The following is a 25,788-nucleotide window of genomic DNA, read 5'->3' on the forward strand; positions in this document are numbered from 1 at the left end:
TACACATTAAATAACAGAGCAAAATGTACCCTGATAAGAAAGCTAAACTGTGACAAATTAAAACAGGCACAAATATTACAGATGTAAGTTGCATGATAAATTGCAAGATAATTTCTCCCATCCCTCCTAGAGAATAGTTGGTTGAACAGGAGAGAGACAATTCTAGATGCTGATACAGAGTTGCAAAATTCCTTCCTCGGATTTCAATAAGTAAAATTCTTAACGTTCACTAGCTTGAGAAATGAAGGTGCAGAAGTTGACACTGCAAGGACGTGATTGGAGCATATTATGCAAAATCATACATGATGCTTTACAATGGCACAACCCAAGAAGATACTAAAAATGACAATGGAACTTACATGAAAACACTACAACCTCCAACTAAGCTCCGAACTACAGAACTTAGGGACATTGTTTTATGTCTTTGCACTATTATCCTTTGTTTTCTATCTATTGGACTTCTATTTTGTTGTTTATTAGAGTGTTTACAGAAAGCTGCGTTAACATATCTGTTTTGCCTCTGCAGGTAAGAATTTCATTGTTCCGTTTCAGGATATATAACAATAAAAATTTTGGCTCACTAAAAATGTGCAGCTACCTCTGACCGTACAGCAGTACTGTATTATTTTTCCACTTTGCTGATGTGCACAGGGTGGTGTATTTCCAGATTAGAAATGGACACTGATCCTGCATCAGTGCTGTAAATATTCCCACTCTCCTCATCCCAGCCCACTGGCAACATCAGAACATTACTGAGGGTAGGACCGTGCAAGATGAACTAACTCAAATAGAACAGAACAGATTGGTTACACAACAGTTCCCAAGTTACACAATCAACTTATGCACTTGCAAGGTAAAAGATGCCACATAGCGCTTCTTCAGAAGATACGTATGAGTTTGCATCAAAGCACATAAATTATGAATGTGAGGATCGATCATGGAGAAATTGAAGAAATACATCGAATACCAACTGGGATCTTCATTTTCTACTCATCCCACAGCCAATCCCTCATGTGTAATTAGTTCTTGGTTCTTGGTCCTCCAAAATATTCCAAATGGAATTTAAACTGGAGGTGGCGTTGAACATCAGGCTGGGAAAGCTGAAATGACGTTAAAAAGTGACACCGAACGAAATGGCAGTTACGAAACTGGAAGGAGGAACTTGCTGACTCTTGAAGTCATGACATTCAAGATCAGGATGGCGTTGAGTTCCACATCTTCAGCATGCTCTTCTCCTCCAAATTGAGGAGGGCTGCAATTTTTCCCATCTTTGAGCACCAGGCGTGCGAAATATGGCAGTTGTCCTTATTTCCATTCATTAACATTTTACTTGGGCTGCAGATGTAAATAAGTCTCAGAGCTTGGAGTTTGGCTGAGTTAAAAGACAAAACCAAGCGAGGTGGGAGTGCAAGTCCCAGAACAACAAGCATTGGTTTACACGTCATTTGGGTGAGACTGAATAGAGAGAGCACAGCTTTGAGATATTCCCCTTCCTAAGAACAATTACTTCAAGCCAAGTCAACGTACATTTTTGTATAAATACTGATTCCTGAAAAATGGCCTTCAATTGTTTTGGTACCAATTGTTATCAATGATTGATACCAATTGTTTTGGTAACAAGAGGAGGACAGAGAAAGAAAGCCAAACAAGGAACTGTTTCTGCCTTTCCATGCATGATAAGAACCAGGCTTTCTTACGTTGCAAATAACTCATCGGAATCAAGCAGTAATAAAAAATTAATTCCTATATTATTTTCTTTTGCTCTTTAATCTCCTGCTTTGGTCAATCATAACAGATCATACCTACTACCTTAACTCAACCAGCAAACCACTGCATGTTGGCATTCATGACATTTGGGCTCCTTCTGTGATATAGACACCATACACTAAAGAATAAGATGGAGTCTGCTTGCTCTCAAGTTCCATTTAGCTCTTGGCATTATGCATCAAATAGCCATCGGTCAGTAGCAATACAATGTGAAGCCACGACACATATAGTTATAAAACAATCAATTCTTAGTGGAATTAAACATTCTTCAACTCCCACTTCAACTTTTCAATATAGTGGATGCTTCTTTATTCAAAAATATGGTGAACATCAGGTTGGGAAAGTTAAATGGTGTGAACGTATTCACAATTCGAACAATTGCATCACTGAATATTTAAGTTACATTCAAGCCAACGGTAGATAAGGAGCAGAGGATCAGACCAGAATACCCATTATTTGAATGGCATAGTGGCCACAACTAATGAGCAACTCAGAACATTGACTGCACTTATTTCAAAGACAGGTCACTTCCAATTGTTGAATAATTTAACTTAAGTTTGAATTTTACTTTTTTGCAAATAACATACATACAATTTGATTAAATATTTTATTGTGCAGCAAACAGACTGGTGTAATTTGTGAGAAGAATTTCTGTGCCATCAAGAGATTCACTTGTTTACAGTCAGAGCATCTAGTTTGATTGTTGCTCGGACTTACCAGGCTATAGGTTAACTTACCACGCTATGTGTCAAAGGAAGCACAACAGAATGTGGAGTACAAGAGCACGCTGCGTGGGCCTGAATATATGTCCGTATTTTATGACACTTTTGGGAGACACTTATACAGACATGATGTGACTCCTAAACCACGACAATCTCCTCTCTTAGGAAATCAAAATCAGCAGGGAGTTAGGAAGAAATAAAAATTGGGAAGTTGGGGGAGGTAAAATGGTAATCAGATATTGCTGAGACTCCAAATTATTGATGTAATTTTGATACCATTCAAGCAATCTGATTACAGAGAAGATAGACAAAAAATGCTGGAGGAACTCAGCAGGACAGGCAGCATCTCTGGAGAGAAGGAATGGGTGACGTTTCGAGTCAAGACCCTTCAAGGGTGTCGATCTAAACGTCACCCATTCCTTCTCTCCAGAGATGCTGCCTGTCCCGCTGAGTTACTCCGTCATTTAGTGTCTATCTTCGGTTTAAACCAGCATTTGCAGTTCCTTCCTACACAATCTAATTACAGCGTTCTCGTTCATGAAATTTGGAGAATAATTTAGGACTTGCATAATAATCTATTAGAAGGCATCAGGCGTAAAATACAGCGACACAAGGAACTGCAGATGCTGGTTTACAAAGAAAAGGACACAAAGTGGTAGAGTAACAGTGGGTGAGGCAGCATCTCTGAAGAACAGGGATAGGTGATGTTTCGGGTCAGATTGCAAAATACGTTTGGCTGCAGCCTACAACTCACCTGCTTCAGCTGTCTTGAGTTTGGGAGATGGCATACTGGGTTCTCCCATTCCCAGGGTGTTTGTAGCAATCACGCGGAATTCATAATCCATCCATGGGATTAAATCCACAACCTTTACAGTTTCCATGTTCCCTTCTATATCGTAGGGATCTAAATAGGAAAAAGGATAGAAAGAAGGGTTTCAAACTTGACGACCAACATCAAAGCATGAGAAAAACTGTGCTGAAATTAAACTTTAGCTTCGATAACATGAACTTTGATAGCGTATTTAGTGAAAGAGTTATATCACGGGATTTAGGGATGGATGTTGAGGCAGGAAAAGTTTAGTTTAGGATATTATTATCATCGTGTGTACCGAGATACAGTGAAAAGCATGGAGGAAGGAAATGCAGATGCTGGATTAAACCGAAGATTAGACACAAAAAGCTGGAGTAACTCAGCGGGTCAGACAGCATCTTTGGAGAAAAGGAATAGGTGACGTTTAGGGTGGGGACCATTCTTCAGCTTTGGTTTGCGTGCTATCCAATCAGCAAAAAGACTATACAAGAATACATTTGAGCTGTCCACAGTGCACAGGTAAATGATAACTTTTTCACGATTTTATTAAATATCTATGATCAACTGGGCATGTTTTTTTAAACCGTTACCGTCAGAAATTACCAATCTTGGCTGAGTGAACTTGAAGATCCTATTTGAAAGCATAAGACGGGAAAGGAATCAGTCTTTGTCTCCAATGGCTAAACTGCAATGAGGCCAAACATATGGTGTTGAGTACAAGCTGTAGCTGTTTCATAGGCACAGGTTTGGCACTGACAGGTGAAGACAAGGTTTTCCATTTTGCCTTTCACTTTCCCAAGGAGTGTACTCAGTCATATAACAAAAAACTTATGGAAACACATCAGCTAGTGTACGACGAGGGGAATATATTCCCTAATTTACCACTGTACCCCAAATTCCTTAATAAACCTCATCCCAGTGATCAAAATGCTGCATTTGTTAATACTGTAGCATATGAAATGTAATAAATAGAAAAAGGGCGGCACTGTGGCACAGCAGTGGAGTTGCAGCCTTACAGCGCCAGAGACCTGGGTTTTATCCTCACTACGGGTGCTGTCTATACAGAATTTGTACATTCTCCCTGTGGCCACATGGGCTTCCTCCAAGTGCTCCTGTTTTCTCCCACATTCCAAAGACTTACAGGTTTGTAGGTTAATTGGCTTCGGTAAAAATTGTAAATTATCCCGAATGTATAGGGTAGTGCTAGTGTACGGAGGTGATTGCTGGTCGGCGTGGACTCGGTGGGCCGAAGGGCAAGTTTCCATGCAGCATCTCTCAAGTACTCAAAGTAAAGTAACTGTATAATCACTTGAGTTCTAATTTAATGAAAAAACGTAATATCCTTGTCCTTGCCCGTCTTGTTCAATCAAATTCCCAGTATCAGTGTGTTCTGACTGACCTGTTTTGGCATCTTTCCAATCGACAGAATCCAAAATCTTCTGTTGGACCGTGTACCTGGAGATTGGGCTATGGTTATCTGTCCCTCGACTCCAGGACAAAGTCACGTAGGTATCTCGGATATCTTTAATTCTCACTCCTCCAGGGGGCCCTGGTGGACCTGTAGGAAGAGATCACACAGAGATAAAGGAGATGTGGGTCACGCAATGCTGGCAAAACATTGCAGCTTCCAGTGAATGATAAGAACCATTCTTGCCCCAGTTGCAAAAATTGCTGGAAACTCACTACAACAGTCACTGCAAGTAAAATACTGGGGCTTTATTAATCCTTTGCCACCATCTGGGCCTCATCAACATAACTGCAGAGCATAAAAGCAGGCAGGGTCTTGCTGAACTTCCATAAAACACTTTTCCATCCTCAACTAGATTATTGTGCTTATTTTTGGGTGCAACGCAATAGGAAGGATGTGAAGGCATTTGAGGGGGCCCTGAAAAGATTTATGAGAAGGTTTTGTAGGAAGAGGGATGACAATCACAAAGGTAGAAACAGGTACTGATATATTGTTTAGGAAAGAGAGTCCGTGGAGAGATTTGATAGAAATGACGAGGTGCTTGTAGAGAATGGACAGGGGGAGCCTGGTCTTTTGAGCGAAAAAGCTAAAGATTTGAGGTCAAAACATAGAATAAAGAACAAAATTAAGAGTGACACCTAGAGAATGTTTTTGTTACAGAGCATGTGCTTGAAATCTGGAATGCGTTGTCTCCAGATGTGATGGAGGCAGGTTCCATTCCGGTCTACTGAGGCCTTTCAGAATGAACTAGATAACTGCACAGTAAGAAAATTGCAAGGGTTTGGAGAAGGGGCCAGTGGGGTGAACAGGTGAGTTACTCTGGTGGAGAGCCGGCACGGACATGGTGAGTCAAATGGCCTCCCTCCCTCCATGCTGTAAACCATTTTATCATTCTATTGTTAATTACAGATTAACTTGAGCGGAAAACACTTGATGCGGAATGAGCTGAAACAAAAACAGTTAAACCAATAGGACTGACAAGTTGAAGTCAAACCTGCCAGGCATTGAATATCACCAACAAGATAGAGTCTAATCAACTACCCTTGGCATTCAATTGCATTACTGATGCTGAGTCCCCCACTATCAACATATTGGGGATTACCACTGGCCAGAAGCTCAACTGGATCAATCATATAAATATTTTGACTTCAGGGAAAGGTCAGAGGCTGGGTATCCTGCAGCAAGTAATTCACCTTCTGATACCCCAAAGCCTTTCCACCAATGGGAAGGTACAAGTCCAGTGTATGCCGAAATACTCGCCATTTGCCTGGATGACTGCAACGCTGACAACTTATGCAAGAAACCATATACCACCCAGATGAATGTAGTACACATGATTACCATCCGATCAACCACCTTAAACATCCACTCCCTCCATTCACCAATGTCCAGTGGCTGCAATGTGCACCTTTCACAAGATTTGCTGCAGGCTACTCCTGCAGCACCTCTCAAACTTGTGACCCCTTGTCCGCAAAGGACAAGGACAGCAGCACAAATGAATGTCCATGTGGCAAACCTTCCTTGATGTCGAAATACATCCCAGAATACCTTACCCAACCACGGCTGGCCACTAATATAATAGTGCCAACAGATCCAAGTGACTGCTGGATATCATCCCTGGGAAGACAGGCTTGAGGGATAAGGGGAAAAGGACAGCTAAGAAAGGAGCGATTGGGAAGTATGCTGAGAGTCACCTCGTCATTTAGCTCAGGAACATGCCCTTCAGCCTAGTGAGTCCATGTGGATCATCAGCCACCGTGTTCATTTTTTTAAATGGGAAAATAGCTTTTTGTGTTTCCTAATGTTTGAAATTCAAGTGGTAATACAGATTAGTTTATTGTCATATACATAACGGTGCAATGAAATTCCTTGTTCACGTGAAGCCTATAGAGCACATGCAGTAAAGAAAAATAAAATTGAAGGAATACAGGATGCATTAAATCTACCGAATAAGGATTGATGACGAAGTGGCACCTATAAAGAATGATGTGGCTGCCAAACCATAACGGCACAGAAGTCTTTCAACACAATTGTTGACACTTCCAGTTGCAAAGAACAAGTGCTCCTCAGATCAACTAACTACTAGCCAAGGGACAACGTTTGCCTTCTAACACTCATGGTGTGTAGCAGGGCACATTACCAACTGAGATGATATACCATCTGCTGTGACCAAAAGATTCTGAAAGGAATATGGGTCTCCCTCCCATACTCAACGGCATCACCTCTAGGTCCCCCATTGGGTTTGTCAGGTTTAATTGCTCTTTGCTGCCACTTCTCCTAGCCCCCAACTCTCAACCCTGCACAGTGCACTCTCTGTTTTTTTCACACAGAGTGGTGAATCTGTGGAATTCTCTGCCACAGAGTGTAGTTGAGGCCAGTTCATTGGCTATATTTAAGAGGGAGTTAGATGTGGCCCTTGTGGCAGTGACAAACAGTTGCCCAACTTGACTCAAATGAGGGGTGAGGTTCAACGGGCCGAATACGAAAGTTGACTGATACCTGCTTATGAGCAACATCTTCAAGGCGGCTTTCACTCTTCCCAGCACGTCACCCAAAACGACATATCCTCTGGTGCCATTTTGCGCAGACATGTGACCAGCAGAGAACCTCACCCGCCCGAACCACACGGCAGGTACATAATGACAACAGCTCTCCGTTTAGTACAAGGTAGTGGTCAGCCCACCACTCACTTGCATGTGGCTGGTCTAGATTACCTGCTGGAAGGAAGGCCCACCAAGAGTTCCTTTCTTTAAGCCACCAAGTTCCATGAAGCAGCAATGAGTATTTTAGGACCGAGATGAGAACTTTTTTTTTTCACACAGAGAGTGGTGAATCTGTGGAATTCTCTGCCATAGAGGGTAGTTGAGGCCAGTTCACTGGCTATATTTAAGAGGGAGTTGGATGTGGCCCTTGTGGCTAAAGGGATCAGGGGATATGGAGAGAAGGCAGGTACAGGATACTGAGTTGGATGATCAGTCATGATCATATTGAATGGCGGTGCAGGCTCGAAGGGCCGAATGGCCTACTCCTGCACTTATTTTCTATGTTTCTATGTTTCTATGTATTTGCAGAATGCCTTTAATCCAGTCAATTTGCTCCAGTGTGCATATCAAAACCTAACACTGAGCCAGAGGATACAACAGTGAATCAGGGGTCCAAATCTTTGCACAAAGAAGGATATTTAAGTATTGAACCCTGAGCAAGAGAAGTGGGAACTGAAAAATATACAAGAAATAAATAATAAAACTTTAATCCCAGAAGCAGGTTCTCTTTATTTGCAAATGAAGCAGTAGTAAATGAGCATGTATACATTGAGTCGGGCAGCACAGTGGCGCAGCAGTAGAGTTGCTGCCTTACGGCGCCAGAGACCCAGGTTCGATTCTGACTACGGGTACTGTCTGAATGGAGTTTGTATGTTCTCCCCTTGACCTGCGTGGGTTTTCTCCGAGATCTTCCGTTTCCTCCCACACTCCAAAGACATACAGGTTTGTAGGTTAATTGGCTTGGTATAAATGTAAAATTGTCCCTAGTTTGTGCAGGATAGTGTTAATGTGCGGGGGTCATCATGAATCAATGGTCAGCGCAGACTTGGTGGGCCAAAGGGCCTGTATCTCTAAACTAAACTAAACTACACAGGACCAGATATTTCATTCTAAATAGTAAACAGTACCTGGCATTTGTTACATCTGCATAAACTGAAAGAGCTTTTACTTTGAACCTTCTAGGTAAAGCACTATCCAAACCGCACTGTCCAGCCATGGTACATCACGGGCCCATGCTAAAAGGTCAAGTAATCATGCACCTCCTTAATTAATTCAGAGCAAATCATCCAAATTATGTAAGCAAAGAAAGAAAAGGTAAATAAAGATAAGATTCCTGACTCTCTGCTTTTCACAGTGTACGTGTGATTGCTGCTCGTTGTTGATCTTATTGCAATTAAATGGCGATCACTGCTGGGCTCAACATAACCTCCACTGTAAAGCCCAGCCCAGCAATCTGAAGGGCACTGCGTGTGTGGTCAATGGATGTTGGGTGAATGTGCGCACCTAATATATTATGAGATCTGGTAGCAGTCTTCTACACAGCCTAGGCTGTAACCAAAACATTTTCTCAATTCATCATTTTACAATAGACCTTAGACTTCAGAGATACAGCGTGCAAACAGGCCCTTCGGCCTAATGAGTAAGCGCCGGCCAGCAATCACCCCTTACACTAACACCATCCTATACATTAGGGACTATTTACAATTTTACTGAAGCCAATAAACCTACAAACCTGTACGTCTATGGAATGTGGGGGGAAACCGGAGCACCCGGAGAAAACCCACGTGGTCTCAGGGAGAACGTGCAGATGGCACCCGTAGTTGTGATCAAAACAGGGTGACTGCCCCTGTAAGGCAGCAGCTCTACCGCTGCACCAGTGCGCCGCCCCCATAGATTGGGTGAGTTTCTAGATATCCCCCATTCCTAACGATGAGATCTCAGGATATGAGTTCTCCCTTCTCAAACGATGGATCATCCTGAAGAATATACCACAATAGCTATTTTCCCCGCACGTATGCAAGCCCAGATCCACAAGGACAGATTGCCCCTGGATGTGGATCAAAGGATCCCACTTCGACCTAATATAATGCAGGCAATTCCACTATGGTTCTCCCACTACAAAAATCTAGTACCTGCACCTCTCCCTCAGTTTAGTAACTCATTGTATTTAAACTTTTAAATTACATTGTAATATTTATCTAACTTTTAACTGCATCATAATGACTGTCGAGTTACACCCAGTGAAATCTGGTCCATATTACAGAGTTTCTGGTTTATTTTTAATTGTCCTGAACTTCAGATTTCCTTATATAATCCTCAATGAATGACATGTGTTGGTATGTTGTTTCCAGACCACTAGGGAGGAAAAAAAATGAATGAAAGAATGAAACACCAAATAAAACCAACAAAAGAGCTTCATTAAGGCGGAAATCTAAAGACGTGGGGGTCAGTGAATGGACAAATATAACTGTGTGACAGCCTTCATATTTCATTTGTTCAGGATTTAGAACAGAACATTTCAACAAAAATCCCTACTGCTTTTGAATAGACAGTTATATCTATTCAACCTCGCCTTAATTTGGGTAATTTACAGAGGCCAATTAACCTGACATAGTGTACATCTTTGGGACCTGGTATTCGGAAATGAGCCTGGCCAGGTGACAATCACACATACGGTCTGTTTGGTTAGGCCAGATTAGCAAGAGAAGCAAGAGGTAGCAGGAGCCATGAAGAAAATCTTTGCAACAGTCTTGCAGCAGACTAGACAAGGTCCCAGAGAGTAGCCAATCTTGTTCATTCAATTGAGAAGGGAAGTAGAGATAATCCAGAGAACCGGTGAAACTCACATCAGTGGTGGAGATGATTCTTCAATATGTTCTAGGACCAGAATTAGGCCATTCAGCCTATCAAGCCTACTCCACCATTAAATCATGGCTGATCTATCTTTCCCTCTCAATCCCATTCTCCTGACACCCGTGATAGGATTTACTCCCGTTTGGAAGGGAATAGGCTAATTTGGGACAGTCAGTGTGACTTTGTATATTGCAGATCCTGTCTTATTAACGATCAAGTTTTTTGAGGAGGTGATCAGTGAGGAACGGATGGTGGATGTTGCCTACATGGATTTTGATACAGGCATTTGATCCCATGGCAGGCTGATCCAGAACATTAAGATGCATGGTGACTTGCTCATATGGATTCAGAACTGTTCTACTGATAGAAGACAGAATTGTGATGGAAGCTTGTAGTTTGGCTGGAGGTCTGTGACCAGTGAAGTTCTGCAGGGATCTGTGTTCGGACCTCTGTTGTTTGTGATATATCTATAAATAATTTGGATATAAATGTAGATTGGTTGGTTAGTATGTTGTCAGACTACACCAAGATTGCTGCAGTTGCGGATAGTAAGGTGGTTTGTAAAAGTACACAGCGGCATAATAGCTCAACTACAAAAATGGGCAGAGAAACGGCAAATGGAGTTTAATCTGAGCAAGTGTGAAGTGTTGCAATTTGCGAAGTTGAATGTAAGGGGAAAGCACATGGTTGATGGCAAGACCCTTAACAGCATTGATGTGCAGAAGGGTCTTGGGGTCCAGGTCCATAGCTCCCTGAAAGTGGAAACATCAAGTGGATAGAGTAATTAAAAAAGCATAGATGATTTCAGGGAAAGAGCTCGATGGATATTTTGTGACTGGAGAGAAAGGGTTTGGGCTGTGTGGCCGATGAGGGTTAGATATGATGATTGGACAGTAGGGTAGAGTGGAGGAAATGCAATAGATGATAGCCCTTACTACTGCCATTTTATACTCACTTCCCATACATGGGGTGAAGAACCTCCACCTATCTGCATCTTACTAACCTCTACCCCCTACTAAGCCTTACCTTTCACTGTTCTAGCAGCATATTTAGATTTTTTTGGTTAAATCTGCTCGCTCCATGGCTGTATCAGGTTTCACACACCATCCTCCATGAAAAAGAAATAGAGTGATACAGTGTGGAAACAGGCCCTTCGGCCCAACTTGCCCACACTGGGCAATGTGCTAGGTATTCCTGGGTTAGGGTGTGAGGGTAGTGAATATATTGCTGTGGGTCAGGGTCCACAGAGCTTCGGGCATCCAGAGAATGCTGTGCATTCGTTGACTGGGGAACACGTAGTCAAATTAGCTGACATCTCAGGAGAGATGCAGCATCTCCAATACCCCTCAATAGCTGCACCTTGCATTGCCAGAGCCGCAAGCCTTATTCTGCATAACAAACTACTCTAGGTATGCTTGTGTAGATATACTCTAGATATGCTAGATGTATGCTTGTGTCATGTGTAGTCGCAGAGTCATAGTCATAGAGTGATACCGCGTGGAACAGGCCCTTCGGCCCAACTCACCCACACCGGCCAACATGTCCCAACTTACTGGTCTCACCTGCCCGCGTTTGGCCCATATCTCTCCAAACCTGTCCCATCCATGTACCTGTCTAACTTTCTTAAATGTTGGAATAGTCCCTGCCTCAACTCCCTCCTCTGGCAGCTTGTCCAGATGCTAGTTTATACTGAAGATAGATCGTGTTGGCCAAGGCAGACTGAGCATAAGTGTTCAGTCATTGTATTTCTTCTTTATCACCATTTGTATTTCTTCTTTATCACCATTTACACAGCCAACAATGGGCCATTCCTTGGTCATCTGTTGCCTGCCCTGCTTTGTTCTGGCCTTTTCGTACCTCCAGTTCCCTCCTCCCTACTTTCACTCTGAAGAAGGGTCCAACCCGAAACGTAACCCATCCTTTTTCTCCAGAGCTGCTGCCTGACCCGCTGATTTTCTCCAATGCTTTATGTCTATCCTTGTGTCATAATTGGATTGCTTGTTGCTTGGCAAGCTCTATGTCCATTGTGGAATGCCTGTTGATTTATACATGGCAGAACCCACAACGTCAGTTATCCACTTAAACATCTAGCAGGTCTGCTCTCACTTGAGGTATGCGGTCTCGCAGTAGGTCACTGCACCTGTCTGTTTCCAGACTGAAGGCTATTGTTGTACAGCCACCCCCTGGAGCTGCATGTTTCATCCTTTTTCAGCTCGTCATACACTTGCACCATGTTTTTCACTTGTCTGTCAGCAGCTGCTTGAGTTAGACTTCAGGGAAGTATTTAATGGATTCCAAACCAATTCCTTTTGGTATTTGAAAGGCCTGCCTGACTGAAAGACACACTTTGCTAACACGAAGGCTCGAGCTTTGATGCCTCTGCTTTGGTGTTACTGACTTTTGGGGAAAGTAGGTCTTGTGTCAGGGATGGAAAAGTTTACTTTGTGGTCCACGCTTGTCTTTCGCCTTGGACAAGGGTTAATGAGGAGGGCTGACCTCTGGATGAAGTTACAGACTAAAAGCGGCAGAAGGCTGTGGGAAGCAGGGCGGTGGTCACACACGGTCACAGTTTGTTATCTCATCTGGCAAACAGCCTGCAGTTTTTGTCAGATGAGACTCAAAGGTGTTGATGGCTTTTCACCAGAAATCCTTTGATGTGAAGAAAAGATAGCAGCGCTATGAACTGCTCCAGGTTGCACTGAATAAACAGGCCACAACACACTATAGGAATGCATAAAAAAGATTATGAGTTTACTTAGATGTTTTGGAGTTCTGCCTACTTTGTGTATTTATGTTCAACTACAAGGGCGGGACAGCAGCAGAGTTGCTGCCTTACAGTGCCAGAGTTCCGGGTACATTCCTGACTAAGGGTGCTGACTGTACATTCTCCCTATGATCATGTGGGTTTTCTCTGGGTGCTCGGGTTTCATTTCACATTCCAAAGACATGTAGGCTTGTAGGTATGGGAAGGAACTGCAGATAGACACAGAATGCTGGAGTAAGTCTGTGAGACAGGCAGCTTCTCTGGAAAGAAGGAATGGGTGACGTTTTGGGTCGAGACCCTTCTTCAGACAGAGAGTTAATTGGCTTCTGTAAATTGTAAATAGCTCCTAGTGTGTAGGATAGTGATAGTGATAGTGTTTGGGGTGATCGCAAGTCGATGTAGACTCGGTGGGCCAAAGGGCCTATTTCCACACTGTATATCAAGCCTAAAGTCTATCCTTCTTGCTATCAATGATAAGGTATTCAGTCATGAAGTCCTATTAACATCCAGATTAATTGGTTACCTATCTCATCTTCAGAACAGCAAGAATAGGCAATAAACATAGCCTTGCCTGTGTTGTTCATAGCTCAAGGAACTTTTCTCAAAAGCACACATTCTGTTAAAACTAACATACAGGAAAATGATCACAAAAGCTCTTTCACTAAAGTTTTCTTTAAGTGTTCTTTGCAAATTCAGGACAAGCCCACAAAAGCAAAATCTTGGTAAAGAATCAAAAAAGCTACTGATCATAAAATTATATTGAACGGCCCATCGAGTCAATCATGGCTGATCTATCTTTCTCTCTCAACCCCATTCTCCTGCCTTCTCCCCATAGCCCCTAATCCCCGTACTAATCAAGTACCTAAAAAATATCAATGTTTATGAACCATGATTATACATTGAACATGACATTCTGAGAGCATTTGGATCACCCCTTTCCAATAAATGGGATCCATTTTTACAGGCATCCATCGGTCAATTTTGTCCGTACATCAGAAAGTAAATAAAAATCATTCAGTATGGAAAGAATACCTCCACAGTATTGTATCCAACAGCATCAAAAGCACATAAGACTGATGAGAAAGAACAATTACTAAAACAGAGAGAGAGAGAGAGTAACTAGAATAATCGTATGTACATAAGTCAAACATTTGAAATTAATAATATTATGGGAGTTTGTTCATATGTGGGAATATCTATGTTGGGAATTCTGAACCCATGGACAGCCTGTAAGTATTTTCAAATGACTCTCAAAACTCCCCAAATTCCCACTGTGGGAAATTAAACTGTTGCAGCCCCCAGTGCTGTTCCTAGTTCACAAGGGGTTAATTAAACTGAAGAGCTGAGCTGCAGCCAGAGGACACGGGCTCTCCTGATTCAGTCCATAAATGGTCACTAATGTGGGAGACATACACATTCAACCCTTGGGAGAGGAAGTTCCAGACAGACTTTCCCTCATTTGTCTTAGATAACTGAGACATGAAAAGATGTTGCGAGTTAAATGTGGTTGCGATAAATACGTGGCATTAGCCTTTTTGAAATTACCCCCTCTCTCCTGCCTGGATCTATATGTACGGCTGCCAAGCAACTAACAATATTCATTGCAAGTTCATCACAGTTTTCATTGGCACGCTACACATTAATAGAAGTTGGCCATTTTTTAATGGTCCAATCAATAACATGTTGCCTTTATAACCTTTGACAATGTAGTTTAAATTTCTCCTTGCGCTCAATAGGTTGCCTTTTCTTGAGACTGTGTTTTCTTCCAGACCTACAATGCAAAATCAACTCACTATCACAGAAGCTAGTCTTAAACTAATTTGACAGGCTCCAAGTGATATCAGAAACAGCATACAACACTGGATAGAGAAAAGGCTCTGGGCCGAGACAATATTTCAAAAGAAGACCTACACTGCCATGAGCCAAATCATGTTCTAATTGAACGCTTCCAGTACTCTTACACTGCTGGCATCAATATGACAATGTAGAATGATTGGTAGGATCTGGAGGAATTTGTTGATTGGAATGCAGGGAGAATGGCTTCTATAGGTTCCTGCCATTTACTGTATATGCCCGGCTAATATTAGACACCCAAAAAGATTATCTCACACTTGTCTGGATTAAATTTCATACGCCACTGCTCCGCCCCTTTCCAACCAATCTAAGTCTCTCTGAATTCTTAGGCAACTGTCCTCGCTATCTACAACTTCACCAATATTATGCTGTCAACAAACTTACTTCTCAGACCACAGGCATGCTTATCAAAGTCAATTATCTGTACGGCAAACAATAAAGGTCCCAGCACCGATGACCGTGGTATGTCACTGGTTACAGACTTCCCCTTATCCACTACCTTCTGCCTTTCACCAAGACAATTTTGGATCCAGTTTGCCCAAACTCCTTGGATACCATGTCCTCTAATCTTCTGGACCAACCCAACATTGGGGACCTTGTCAAAAGTCTTGATGAAGTTCACATGTACATCTAGTGAATTGTCTTCATCAATTTTCTTTGTAACATCCTCAAAACATTCAATCAGATTTTCGAGGAAGGAGGTTGGTCTTTTTACCAGCACATTCAAGAAAAGCCTGGTTTGTGACAATCTCTGTTGATTTATCCGTTTATATTTATAGTCATAGAATAGGAACATGTTCATACCAACCATCAAGCTCCCATCTAGACGAATGATTTACCAGCACTGTGGTCTACTATTTCTTAATGATTCAAGTGCTCATTTAAATTCCTCTATAATGTTGTGAAAATATCTATCTGTCTGTCACTAAAACACTCGGTTTGTTTGTGTGTATATGTTTATGTGTTCACGTGTGTACCAGGCCCTCTACACAGCCAAAACGGTACACGACAGCGTGACAATTTTAGGCCCACCCTACTCACCATTCCCCCATGGTCTAAATAAACCACTTTTGTTTTTAAAAACAATTTTTCTAATAAACTTTAATAAATGCGCTCCCCCCCCACCCGGGAGGACCAGCGGGATCCACAAGATGGCCGTCCCTGCCGATCGTAGCCGAGCTGCAGGAGAGGCTTCGGCTCCACGTTCGGCCCGCAGGAGAAATGGGGCCGAGGTTAGTGCCTTCTCCCTATCCACTCTCGCCCTCCCACGGCCCCGAGAGACACTCCCCGCCCGGCAATGGGTCCATGCTGTCGCCACTGTTCCCCGCCGCAGATTGTAGCCGAGCTGCAGGAGATGCTTCGGCTCCACGACCGGCCCGCAGGAAAGGCTCGTAAGAGAAACGGGGCTGAGATCAGTGCCTTTTCCCTGTCCCCCCCTTTCCCGCACACGGCCACATGTCCACAGTTGGGCCGAGGGGGGAGCGAGGGGAGGGGTGGAGGGGCTGGAAGGGAAGGAGGGGGGTAGGGAGGGGGAGGAGGGAGGGTAGGGAGGGGAGAGGGATGGGGAGAGAGGGGAGGGGGTAGGGGAGAGAGGGGATGGGGGTATGGGGGGAGAGGGGAGGGGGGAGAGGGGAAGGGGTGAAGGGAATGGGAAGGGAGAGGTGAAGGGGATGGGGGAGGGAGAGGTGAAGGGGATGGGGGAGCGGTGCAGGGGAGGGGAGGAGGGGGTGCAGCACCAATACAGGAGAGGTTTCGACCCAATGGGTCCACTTGGTCTAGTACCTTCTATTAGCCTTATTTTAGACATTTAGAGATACATCGCGGAAACAGGTCCTTTGGCCCACCGAATCCATGACAACAAGTGATCACCCCGTACACTAACCTATACTCACTCAGACAATTTTACAACTTACCTAAGCCAATTAACCTACCAACCTTTGGTAAGTCTTTGGAAAGTGGGAGGCAACTGGAGCACCCGGAGAACACCCATGCGGTCACGTGGAGAATGTACAAACGCCGTACAGCCAGCACCCGTTGTCAGGGACTAACCTGGATTTCTGGTGTGGCATGGTAGCAACTCTACCGCTATGCCACTGTGCCGCCCTCAAGAACTGTGCTCCAAAAAGAATGTATGCAGCCAAAGAATAACAACACATGATCCGAATTAATGCGGTTGCAACTGGGACCTAAAGCCAGCCTCAATGCCACTGGGAGAAAAGCAATAATTGCCATGGATTTCTGCTAGCATTCACCATTCCTTGACTTCATCAACCACGGATGATCGAGGTTTACTGTGTAACCTTACACAGGAGCAACTTGGGGTTTACGTGTGTACAGAGCGGGACTGGAAAAATCTATGGGAACGCAACCCATGTCACCCAAGCACCTTCAGGAATGGCATGGAGGAAGTGAAGTTGGAAGAAACTGATCACAAAAGACTGATCATGAATAATGTCATGATTTTGTGAGGAGAGCAGTTGATATCTGTAAATTGGTAGGAAAAGCTTCAGGAAGAGGTGGGAAAAGATAACACAAGGTAACCTTGGCTCAGCAGAGCAGATGGAATTGATGTTAACCTCTCTCAATGGACATCCACTACAGCAAAGTAAAACCACTGAATGGAGGACATAATTGAAGCCAGCTTGCCCACACTACTCTAAATGTAAATGAGTTTCACAGGAAGTTTCACACCACATTTCCATCCTCTTAATTAACTTGCTTGTGAAAGTAAGACATGGTTTTTCTCACACTCTTTTCTATTAATTCAGTTAACCCTATTTACCTTAGGTGCTCAGATTATATTACAGGAAATGGTGGTCCAAAATGTGATAACAGAAGCTGTAATTTATGAGGCCCATTTCACTCACTGCTCCATTTTTTTTGGTGACTAACAACCTGCCACATTTTATTCACCGTTTAATTAGTTATTACAATAGCCTTATACATGCTGATCTGAAAATCCGATCAGCTCTATTAAAAGTCGATGTTCCATTTTCAGTGATGCTTTAAAAAAAATCAGAATGTGGTTCATAAAGAAAGTTTTGTTATTCAAGAGAGGCTGCCGAGATCTCATCAATTGGCAGTGTAACCAGTTAATAGTCTATCTGAAGATAGACACAAAATGCTGGTCTAACTCTGGGTCAGGCAACATCTCTGGAGAAAAGGAATAGGTGACATTTCAGGACAAGACCCTTCTTCAGACTGAAATAAAGGCTTCCTCAGATTGAGTTCTGCTGGACTCAATGAATTGTGCAACTTTAGCTACCTTGTATTTTCTTTCTATTTGTATCAGGAGTGACCAATTTTGCCAACCATTCCTCTCTTCCTCTGCCTTTCTCTCTTAGTCTGACCTGCTGACTTACCAAGACTTTCCAACATTGCAACACATTGCACAGGTTAAATGCCCCTTAATGGCCAAATTAGGTCAAGGTTTATTGTGGTCATGTGGTACAGAGAAAAGCTTTCATTTGCATGCTATCCAATCAAATCAGATAATACTGTACATAAATACAATCAAGCTCAACTCAAGTACAATAGACAGGGCAAAGGGAAAGATACAGAGTACAGAATATAGTTCTCCGCATCGTAGCTTGCTATTATTTTACCCAATCACAGAAATTCCTTTTCATCCATCCACTGCCATCCCTCGCCTTGTCTTGCCTTACTACCTGGGTTTACCTATTGTCTCACTTTCTCAGTTACGATGAAGGGTATTCTATACGAAACATTAACTCTTTATCTGTGGATGCTGCCTGACCTGCTGAGTTTTTCCAGCATTTTTTCTTTTTATTTCAGAGTTCCATCATCTGCAGTTTATTTTTTGATTTTCCTTGTTTGCTTCCAGTGGGAAATCTTCATAATCATACCTAATTATGAACCATTTCACAAGATAAGTGACTAACAGTGATCACTGAGTTATGCCACGCATGAAACATGGGCACAATGTGAAAGATGAGGTGGGTATCAGACGGACAAGTAAATTCATGGAATTGTCGGTCACATATACGGAGCTTCGGGATTGGGAGAAGGCCAGGGAAAATTGGAAGGGATTACCAGTTCGACAGGCAAGTTGTGTTGGTCGTAGAGTAGGAGGGCAAGAGTGGTCGTAGAGTAGGAGGGAGGGAGGGTCGTAGAGTAGGAGGGCAGAAGTGGTCATAGAGTAGGAGGCCAGGAGTGGTCATAGAGTAGGAGGGCAGGGGGGTTGTAGAGTAGGAGGGCAGGATTGGTTGTAGAGTAGGAGGGTTGTAGAGTAGGAGGGCAGGAGTGGTCATAGAGTAGGAGGCCACAGGTGGTTGTAGAGTAGGAGGGCAGGGGGGTTGTAGAGTAGGAGGGCAGGAGTGGTTGTAGAGTAGGAGGCCAGGAGTGGTTGTAGAGTAGGAGGGCAGGGGGGTTGTAGAGTAGGAGGGCAGGAGTGGTTGTAGAGTAGGAGGGCAGGGGGGGTTGTAGAGTAGGAGGGCAGAAGTGGTTGTAGAGTAGGAGGGCAGGAGGGTCGTAGAGTAGGAGGGCAGGAGGGCATCCTCCAACATTTCCGACACCTCCAACAGGATCCCACTACTGGCCACATCTTCCCATCCCCTCCCCTTTCTGCTTTCCGCAGAGACCGTTCCCTCCGTAACTCCCTGGTCCACTCCTCCCTTCCCACTCAAACCACCCCCTCCCTAGGTACATTCCCCAGCAACCGCAGGAGATGCAACACCTGTCCCTTTACCTCCCCCCTCAACTCCATCTAAGGACCCAAACAGTCTTTCCAGGTGAGGCAGAGATTACCCTGCACCTCCTCCAACCTCATCTATTGTATCCGCTGTTCCAGATGTCAACTTCTCTACATCGGCAGGACCAAACACAGGCTCGGTGATCGTTTCGCTCAACACCTTCACTCAGTCCACCTTAACCAACCTGATATCCCGGTGGCTGAGCACTTCAACTCCCCCTCCCGCTTCCAGTCTGACCTTTCTGTCATGGGCCTCCTCCATTGTCATAGTGAGGCCCAACACAAATTGGAGGAACAGCACCTCATAATATCGCTTGGGCAGCTTACATCCCAGTGGTATGAACATTGATTTCTCTAACTTCAGATAGTTCCTCTGTCCCTCTCTTTCCCCTCCCCCTCCCCAGTTCTCCCACTGTCTTCCTGTCTCCAACTCCATCCTATCTTTGTCCCGCCCCTCCCCTGACATCAGTCTGAAGAAGGGTCTCGACCTGAAACGTCACCCATTCCTTCTCCTGAGATGCTGCCTGACCCGCTGAGTTACTCCAGCATTTTGTGATAAGTTGGACAGGCAATATGATTCAAGTAGATTATTCCCTGAAAGTAGAAGCAAAGGCAGAAATGGTGGTGCAGATGGAGTTTGGCACTCTTGCCTTCTTTATCAGTCAGTGGATCTTATACACTAATGTGACATCACTCTACAACTGTACAAGTTGTCAATGAGACTGCACTTGGGAGGACTTAGCACTATTCTGGTCACCTGGCTATAGAAAGGATACCATTAAGCTGAACAGGTTACAGAAAAGATGCATGAGGAAGTTTATAGAGGGCTTAAGTTAAAAAGAGACTGGACAAGGCTGAGGCACTTGTTCCCCTGGAGTGTAGTTGGCTGAGAGATGATCTTAAAGAAGGTTATAAAATCATGAAGGGCATGGATAAGGTGAATGGTCAAAAATCTTTTTCCCCAGGTAGGGGAGTCTAAAACTAAAGAGCATAAGATGACAGGTGCAAGGTTTAAAGGGGACCTGAGGAGCAAATTGACACAGATAATGATGTCTATGTGGAATGAACTGCTACAGGAAGTGATATGTGGAGGCACAATACAACATTGAGAAGAAGGCAAATGAGACCAACTTAGCCAGATAACACAGTCCACATGGCCAAGTTTGGCAAAAGGCCTGTTTCCATGCTGCATAGCTCTATCACTCCAATTTTCAATTTGTCACAAGCACAACTAAAGCCAAGCACCTCCAGCTGTACAGTTCCTCAAGTGCCTGTCATCTTGTGTTACGTTGTGGCTGAGCAACAAATAATTTATTGAACTTGGATTGGCTGGAAGCCAATTTGCAAATGACAAACGGTAGCTATTATTTAAGTAATCCCTTGGTGACCTGAAATATCTTTTAAGTTCCTCGTCCAGCCAAAAAACAATCGACAATAAGATTCCATGACGTAAACTTCACTATGAATAATGCGTGCATGTCGAGTAGTCATGAATAATGTGTGCACATGGACTAAATTCTTCAGTCATATTGTCTTCCCACTCCCTCTATATCATTATTTGAGGATAAAATATTTATCTTCAGAAAATAAGTCTCCCAAAAGTTTAAAAATAGCTACGCATGTTGCCTGCAGCTTGTATTTACGTAGCTATAATTAATGCTCCAGCAGACTTTACTGTAGAATAAGAGAGTTAATGAAGCAAGAGGGTGGTCAAGTCCTTTAATTAGCCTGAGGTCTCTTGTCCCAACATGGAACAAATGGAAATGGTCACAACACACGTCATTAAATAAATTCAGCACTCAACAATGCAGGTCTTGCAATGCTCTTGCTGATTTAGAATGCTTGACCGCAATCATGCTGAATTTGACATGAATCAAGTTTATGTACTGGAAAAAAATCGTAAAAGGGAAACAGCTGCTGGATTAAGCAAGATGCCTGCATTTCTTTCTTGATACCAATGGTAGGGTTTACCCATTGTCTCCTCATGAAAGAGATCGAGATAAGAGTTTCTTCTTTCAATGCATTGCAGAACAAAGGCTGGCATTTGACTTGGGAGAGATGGAAGTGGAGACGTAATGGCGGGTGGGGAAGGGGGGTTGTGGGTGGCAGGGAGGCTACACTGCCTAAGCTGTAATTATTCCTGTCCTTCTGGTTTTTTGGCACCCTCAGAGACCTTGGAGAGTTATGACATTGGGAGCAAACACAGGTCAGAGGAATTGGGACAAACAATCTGGTGGCTTTTATGGTCAACTGAGAAAGTTAAAAAACTGCAGATGCTGAAAATCCTTCTGGCCTCTCTCTCTCTCTGCTTCTATTTATTGCCAACTGCTAACATGACGTGGGCCATTTCAATTTTTCCACAGTAGTTACTCACTCTAACATACTGCCTTCTGAAGTTGCACCACACCCACCCACTACTGACCAACCCTGATTATCATCAAACCATAAATGTAAATTGCACACACTGGCAATCTGAAATATTGGTGCTGGAAATACTCAGCAAGTCAGGCAGCATCTGCATTGAGCGGAGATGACACACCTGATAATCTCTGACACAGAAAGGTGAAAGGTACAGCCCCCCCCCCCAGTGTTTATGATGCTACAGAAGAGAAGTTGTTTCTGAATTTTGTCCTTTGGATTTTGGTCAGAACCATTATCCTGGATGAGGAAATGGTCTCAACACCCACTATCACCACAAAGAGAGGACACAATCCAGTTACGTCTTCAGACATCCTTTGCATCTGAACATCCAAGTGCAGATTCTGGAAGGTTGAGTGGACCAGGGTTGGGACCAACATGAACTATTCAGCAAGGAGTAGAAACTCCATCAAGAGTTTGAAATGACAAATGCTGCCATCTGCTGAAGTCATCAGCTGAGTCCCCAACACTGCCAGAGATAGCCAATTTTTAATTCCTCTGCAATTATCAACAAGATCAGACTTACTGATTACCACATTAATGATTTTTGGAGATTGCAGAAGACAAACTGGCTCCTGCATTTCCTGACACAATAGCACTGACAGAGGAAAAAGTACTTCACTGGCTTTATTTTTTTAGTTTAGTTTGGAGATACAGCATGGAAAGAGGCCTCTTGGCCCAATGAATCCACACGGACCATTGATCACCATTGACCATTGATGCTGATTCATTGTCAGATTCCACCACCTGAAATTGAAAGTAAGAGGTGGCGTCCTTGCAAGAGGTAGGGTGGGAGGTGGTGTAGTCAAGATAGCTGTGGCTGTCAGTCGGTTTGTACGAGATGTCAGCCGATAGTCTGTCTCGGGTAATGAAGTCAGAGAAATGGAGAAAGGGAAGAGCGGTGTCACAGATAGTCCAAGTGAACCCGAGGGCAGGGTGGGATAAGTAAGCTGTGTTTTGCTCTAGATTCCACCATCTTGAGCACTTAGGTAAGTTTTTTTTATGCAGAGGGTGGTGAGTGCCTGGAACATGCTGCCAGGGCTGGTGGTGAAAGCAGATATAAGAGAGGCATTTAAGCGGCTTTTAGATGGGTATACAGATACGCAGGCAATGGAGTGAAATGAATCGTGTGCAAGAAAATGAGATGTTTATCTTGACACTATGTTTGGCACAGACTGCATGGTGTCATTTTCCTGCTGTGAACTACCTTATGAATGCAAGGTGCTGTCTTACCGCGCAAAGCTTTTTTGTCCCCTTTCATCAATACATTTTTGTGAAGGCTAATTCAGAAACAATAAACAACTCATTTTGAGCTCACTGCCAAGGTTAAAGGGTTATTCTGTACCGGAGTTCAGATTAAACAAAAAAATCCCAATGAAATGATGGAAGGAGAATTGGTACTGAAGTTTGATTCAAAGAACAGTATTGTGGTAGCCACTTTCAATTTACTCAGGCAGGAAGAGGAACAGAATGGAATCTGTGTTTCCTTTCTGTTGTGAATAGAGAGGCTTAAGATCCATAGTCTTCAGGGAAACATTAGGTTAAGGGGGACCTCGTTGAGATCCATAAATCAAGGAATCATTCAGAAAGGTACGCAGAATCTCAGATATAACTCAGCCCTGACCCACAGAAGGGAAAATAATTCAGTCCGTTATCAAAAAACAAATAGTCAATGGCATTTGGTGCAATTGATCAGAGGGAGTGGGGAGTGAAGGGCATCTGGAAGCTTCCAGTGGGTGGGCTGGATAATCAGGGGAATCCATTGGTCTTCTCATTTTACTTCAGCTTCCTGTGAATTCAGACCCACCGATGTTTCTGATTAAAGGCTTTTCACTGCCGATGATTTCCAAATCCAATTTCAAACTACCATTGTGATATATGATACCAAGGACAATGATTAGCCAGAAATTGTGCGTCTGGCGCACCATTCTAATTAACGATGTGCCACGCACATTTCCCCCCTTGTTCCACCTCTGCCTGTAGCAAGGTTCAGCTAACTACTCAACTGCTGATGAGCATCAATGGAGAGAGAAGCAAAGTTTATGGTTCATCAGGTGACAGGCCACTGACCTCAAGCATTACTCTCTCCACTCGTGCTGCCTGATCTGCTGTTTATTTCCACTTTTTTTGTAATTTCTATTTTCTATCATGTGCAATATTCTGCTTTTCCATTACTCAATCTACGAATGTCCAGTAAGTGAAGTTCAGCACAATTCTCCACTCTGTCCAGTTTTTCCTTCATCTTACATTCATTCTATGATCTCATAAAATTCAAGTTCACTTTACTAGAATTTCTTGATTTATTATGTTTTTTTGGTGATCCAATCTGGAAACAGATACCCACCATCTTCAACCATTTTCCACTGTACATATTGCTCAATAATCCCCCTCACTTTGAATGCTACAGCTACTTTGAAAGGCATTGATTATATCAATGGTATGTCAAATATTAATTCCTTTCCACCACTGGTCACAAAATGCACGACTTCACAATACCTCCCAAACCCCAAATCCTTACAATACAGGACAAGTGCAGGGGACACTAGGTTCCAATCCACACTGTCCTGACATAGAAATGTATCTTTGGTCCTTCATCACTGCAGAGTCTAAATCCTTAAATCCCCATGGAAGCACCTTTACCTGCAGGTCTGCTGTGGTTCATGATGGTGCCTCATCACCACCTTCTATAGGGCAATCATGGATGGACAACAAACGCTGAAAAAGTAAATAAAGAAAACAAAACCTGTGTTTCCCACTTTCTAAGATACTGCAAGTTCCATTAAGTGAGAAAGGTGACTGTAAACATCTAAACACCAGGCAGCTGTGTAAGGGAGATGAGCATTCTTCACCCTTGGAGTTTTTTGCTAAACTTGATATAAAGACCGCAACTGTTGGTAGGACAGCAAGTTATTCATTGAAAAATAACACTTTGACTCTCCTTTGAAGACCTTGAGAAGAGGTTCCACCCCAGAGATTCAATCGCTACCTCCTCCCACATTCCCAACCCACCCACACCTTCCTCCGGGAATGAGCCCAACCCCCACCCCTCTTTCCCAGTTCTCTCCCCTGTGCCTCACCTGGACTCCCATGTATTTCTCCCCTTCTGCTATTTTCCTCCCTCTGGCTTTACTCTTAAATCTGCAACTCTTAAAACCTAGGTTTCTAGGTTCATATAAATTAATTATCATTTATTGCACTGATAACGTGGTCGGTTGTTAGACTTTTCAGTGGTTTCAACATGAACTATTGGAGAGTTTAAAGGAGAGTGGGGTGTTGGAGATGGGGAGGGAGATGGTGGAACCAAAGGAGGAAGAAATTGAAGACAGGGGGTTTAATCCCAAATTGAATATTATGAGAAAACTATCGGATTGAAACCTGAGGGCACTGCAGGAACTGCAGGAGCTGCAGGAGCAGAATTGGAAACATCTGGACTATGAAAATAAAAATGTAGAAACCACAAAGGCTGGACACAGAAAACTGAACCCTATGTTGATGCTCCCCATCAAACAGACAGAGCTAACCTCTCCTTCCTCCCCCACACCCCCCAAAACACACATACACAGACTTGCCCACAGCATCTTCTTCACTTCCACTCTCCAGATAGTCATAGAGTCCAAGATAGACACAAGGCGATGGAGTAACTCAGTGGGTCAGGCAGCATCTCTGGAGAAAAAGGCTGGGTGGAGTTTCGGGTCGACGACCTTTCTCCGGTTATATAGTCATACATCACGGAACCTTTACCCTCTGGGATGGGTGATGGAATTTTAACCTTCTTCCCGTAGACCACCTCTCCAGGAAAGGGGAAGCACTTTTCCTTCCTCTCCCTTTGGTTATTGGATCCCCCCCCTCCCTTCCCATCTCCAATGCACCACTCTCT

The 25,788-nt window shown here is 43.5% G+C and overlaps 1 protein-coding gene across 9 annotated transcripts in view; it reads right to left on the reverse strand.

Moving 5' to 3' along the window:
• The window catches only part of LOC144603565 (contactin-1-like), a 421,240-nt gene that overhangs the window by 131,122 nt on the left and 264,330 nt on the right, over positions 1-25,788 (reverse strand). For all 9 annotated transcript variants that reach the window (XM_078416950.1, XM_078416955.1, XM_078416958.1 and 6 more), the window contains 2 exons: positions 4,700-4,858; positions 3,244-3,393 (listed from right to left, as the gene is read on the reverse strand). In XM_078416950.1, coding sequence (XP_078273076.1) covers positions 3,244-3,393; positions 4,700-4,858 — 309 coding nt within the window. The remainder of the gene's footprint in view (positions 1-3,243; positions 3,394-4,699; positions 4,859-25,788) is intronic.

Source organism: Rhinoraja longicauda, chromosome 20 (assembly GCF_053455715.1).
Source record: "Rhinoraja longicauda isolate Sanriku21f chromosome 20, sRhiLon1.1, whole genome shotgun sequence".
Taxonomy (NCBI): domain Eukaryota; kingdom Metazoa; phylum Chordata; class Chondrichthyes; order Rajiformes; family Arhynchobatidae; genus Rhinoraja; species Rhinoraja longicauda.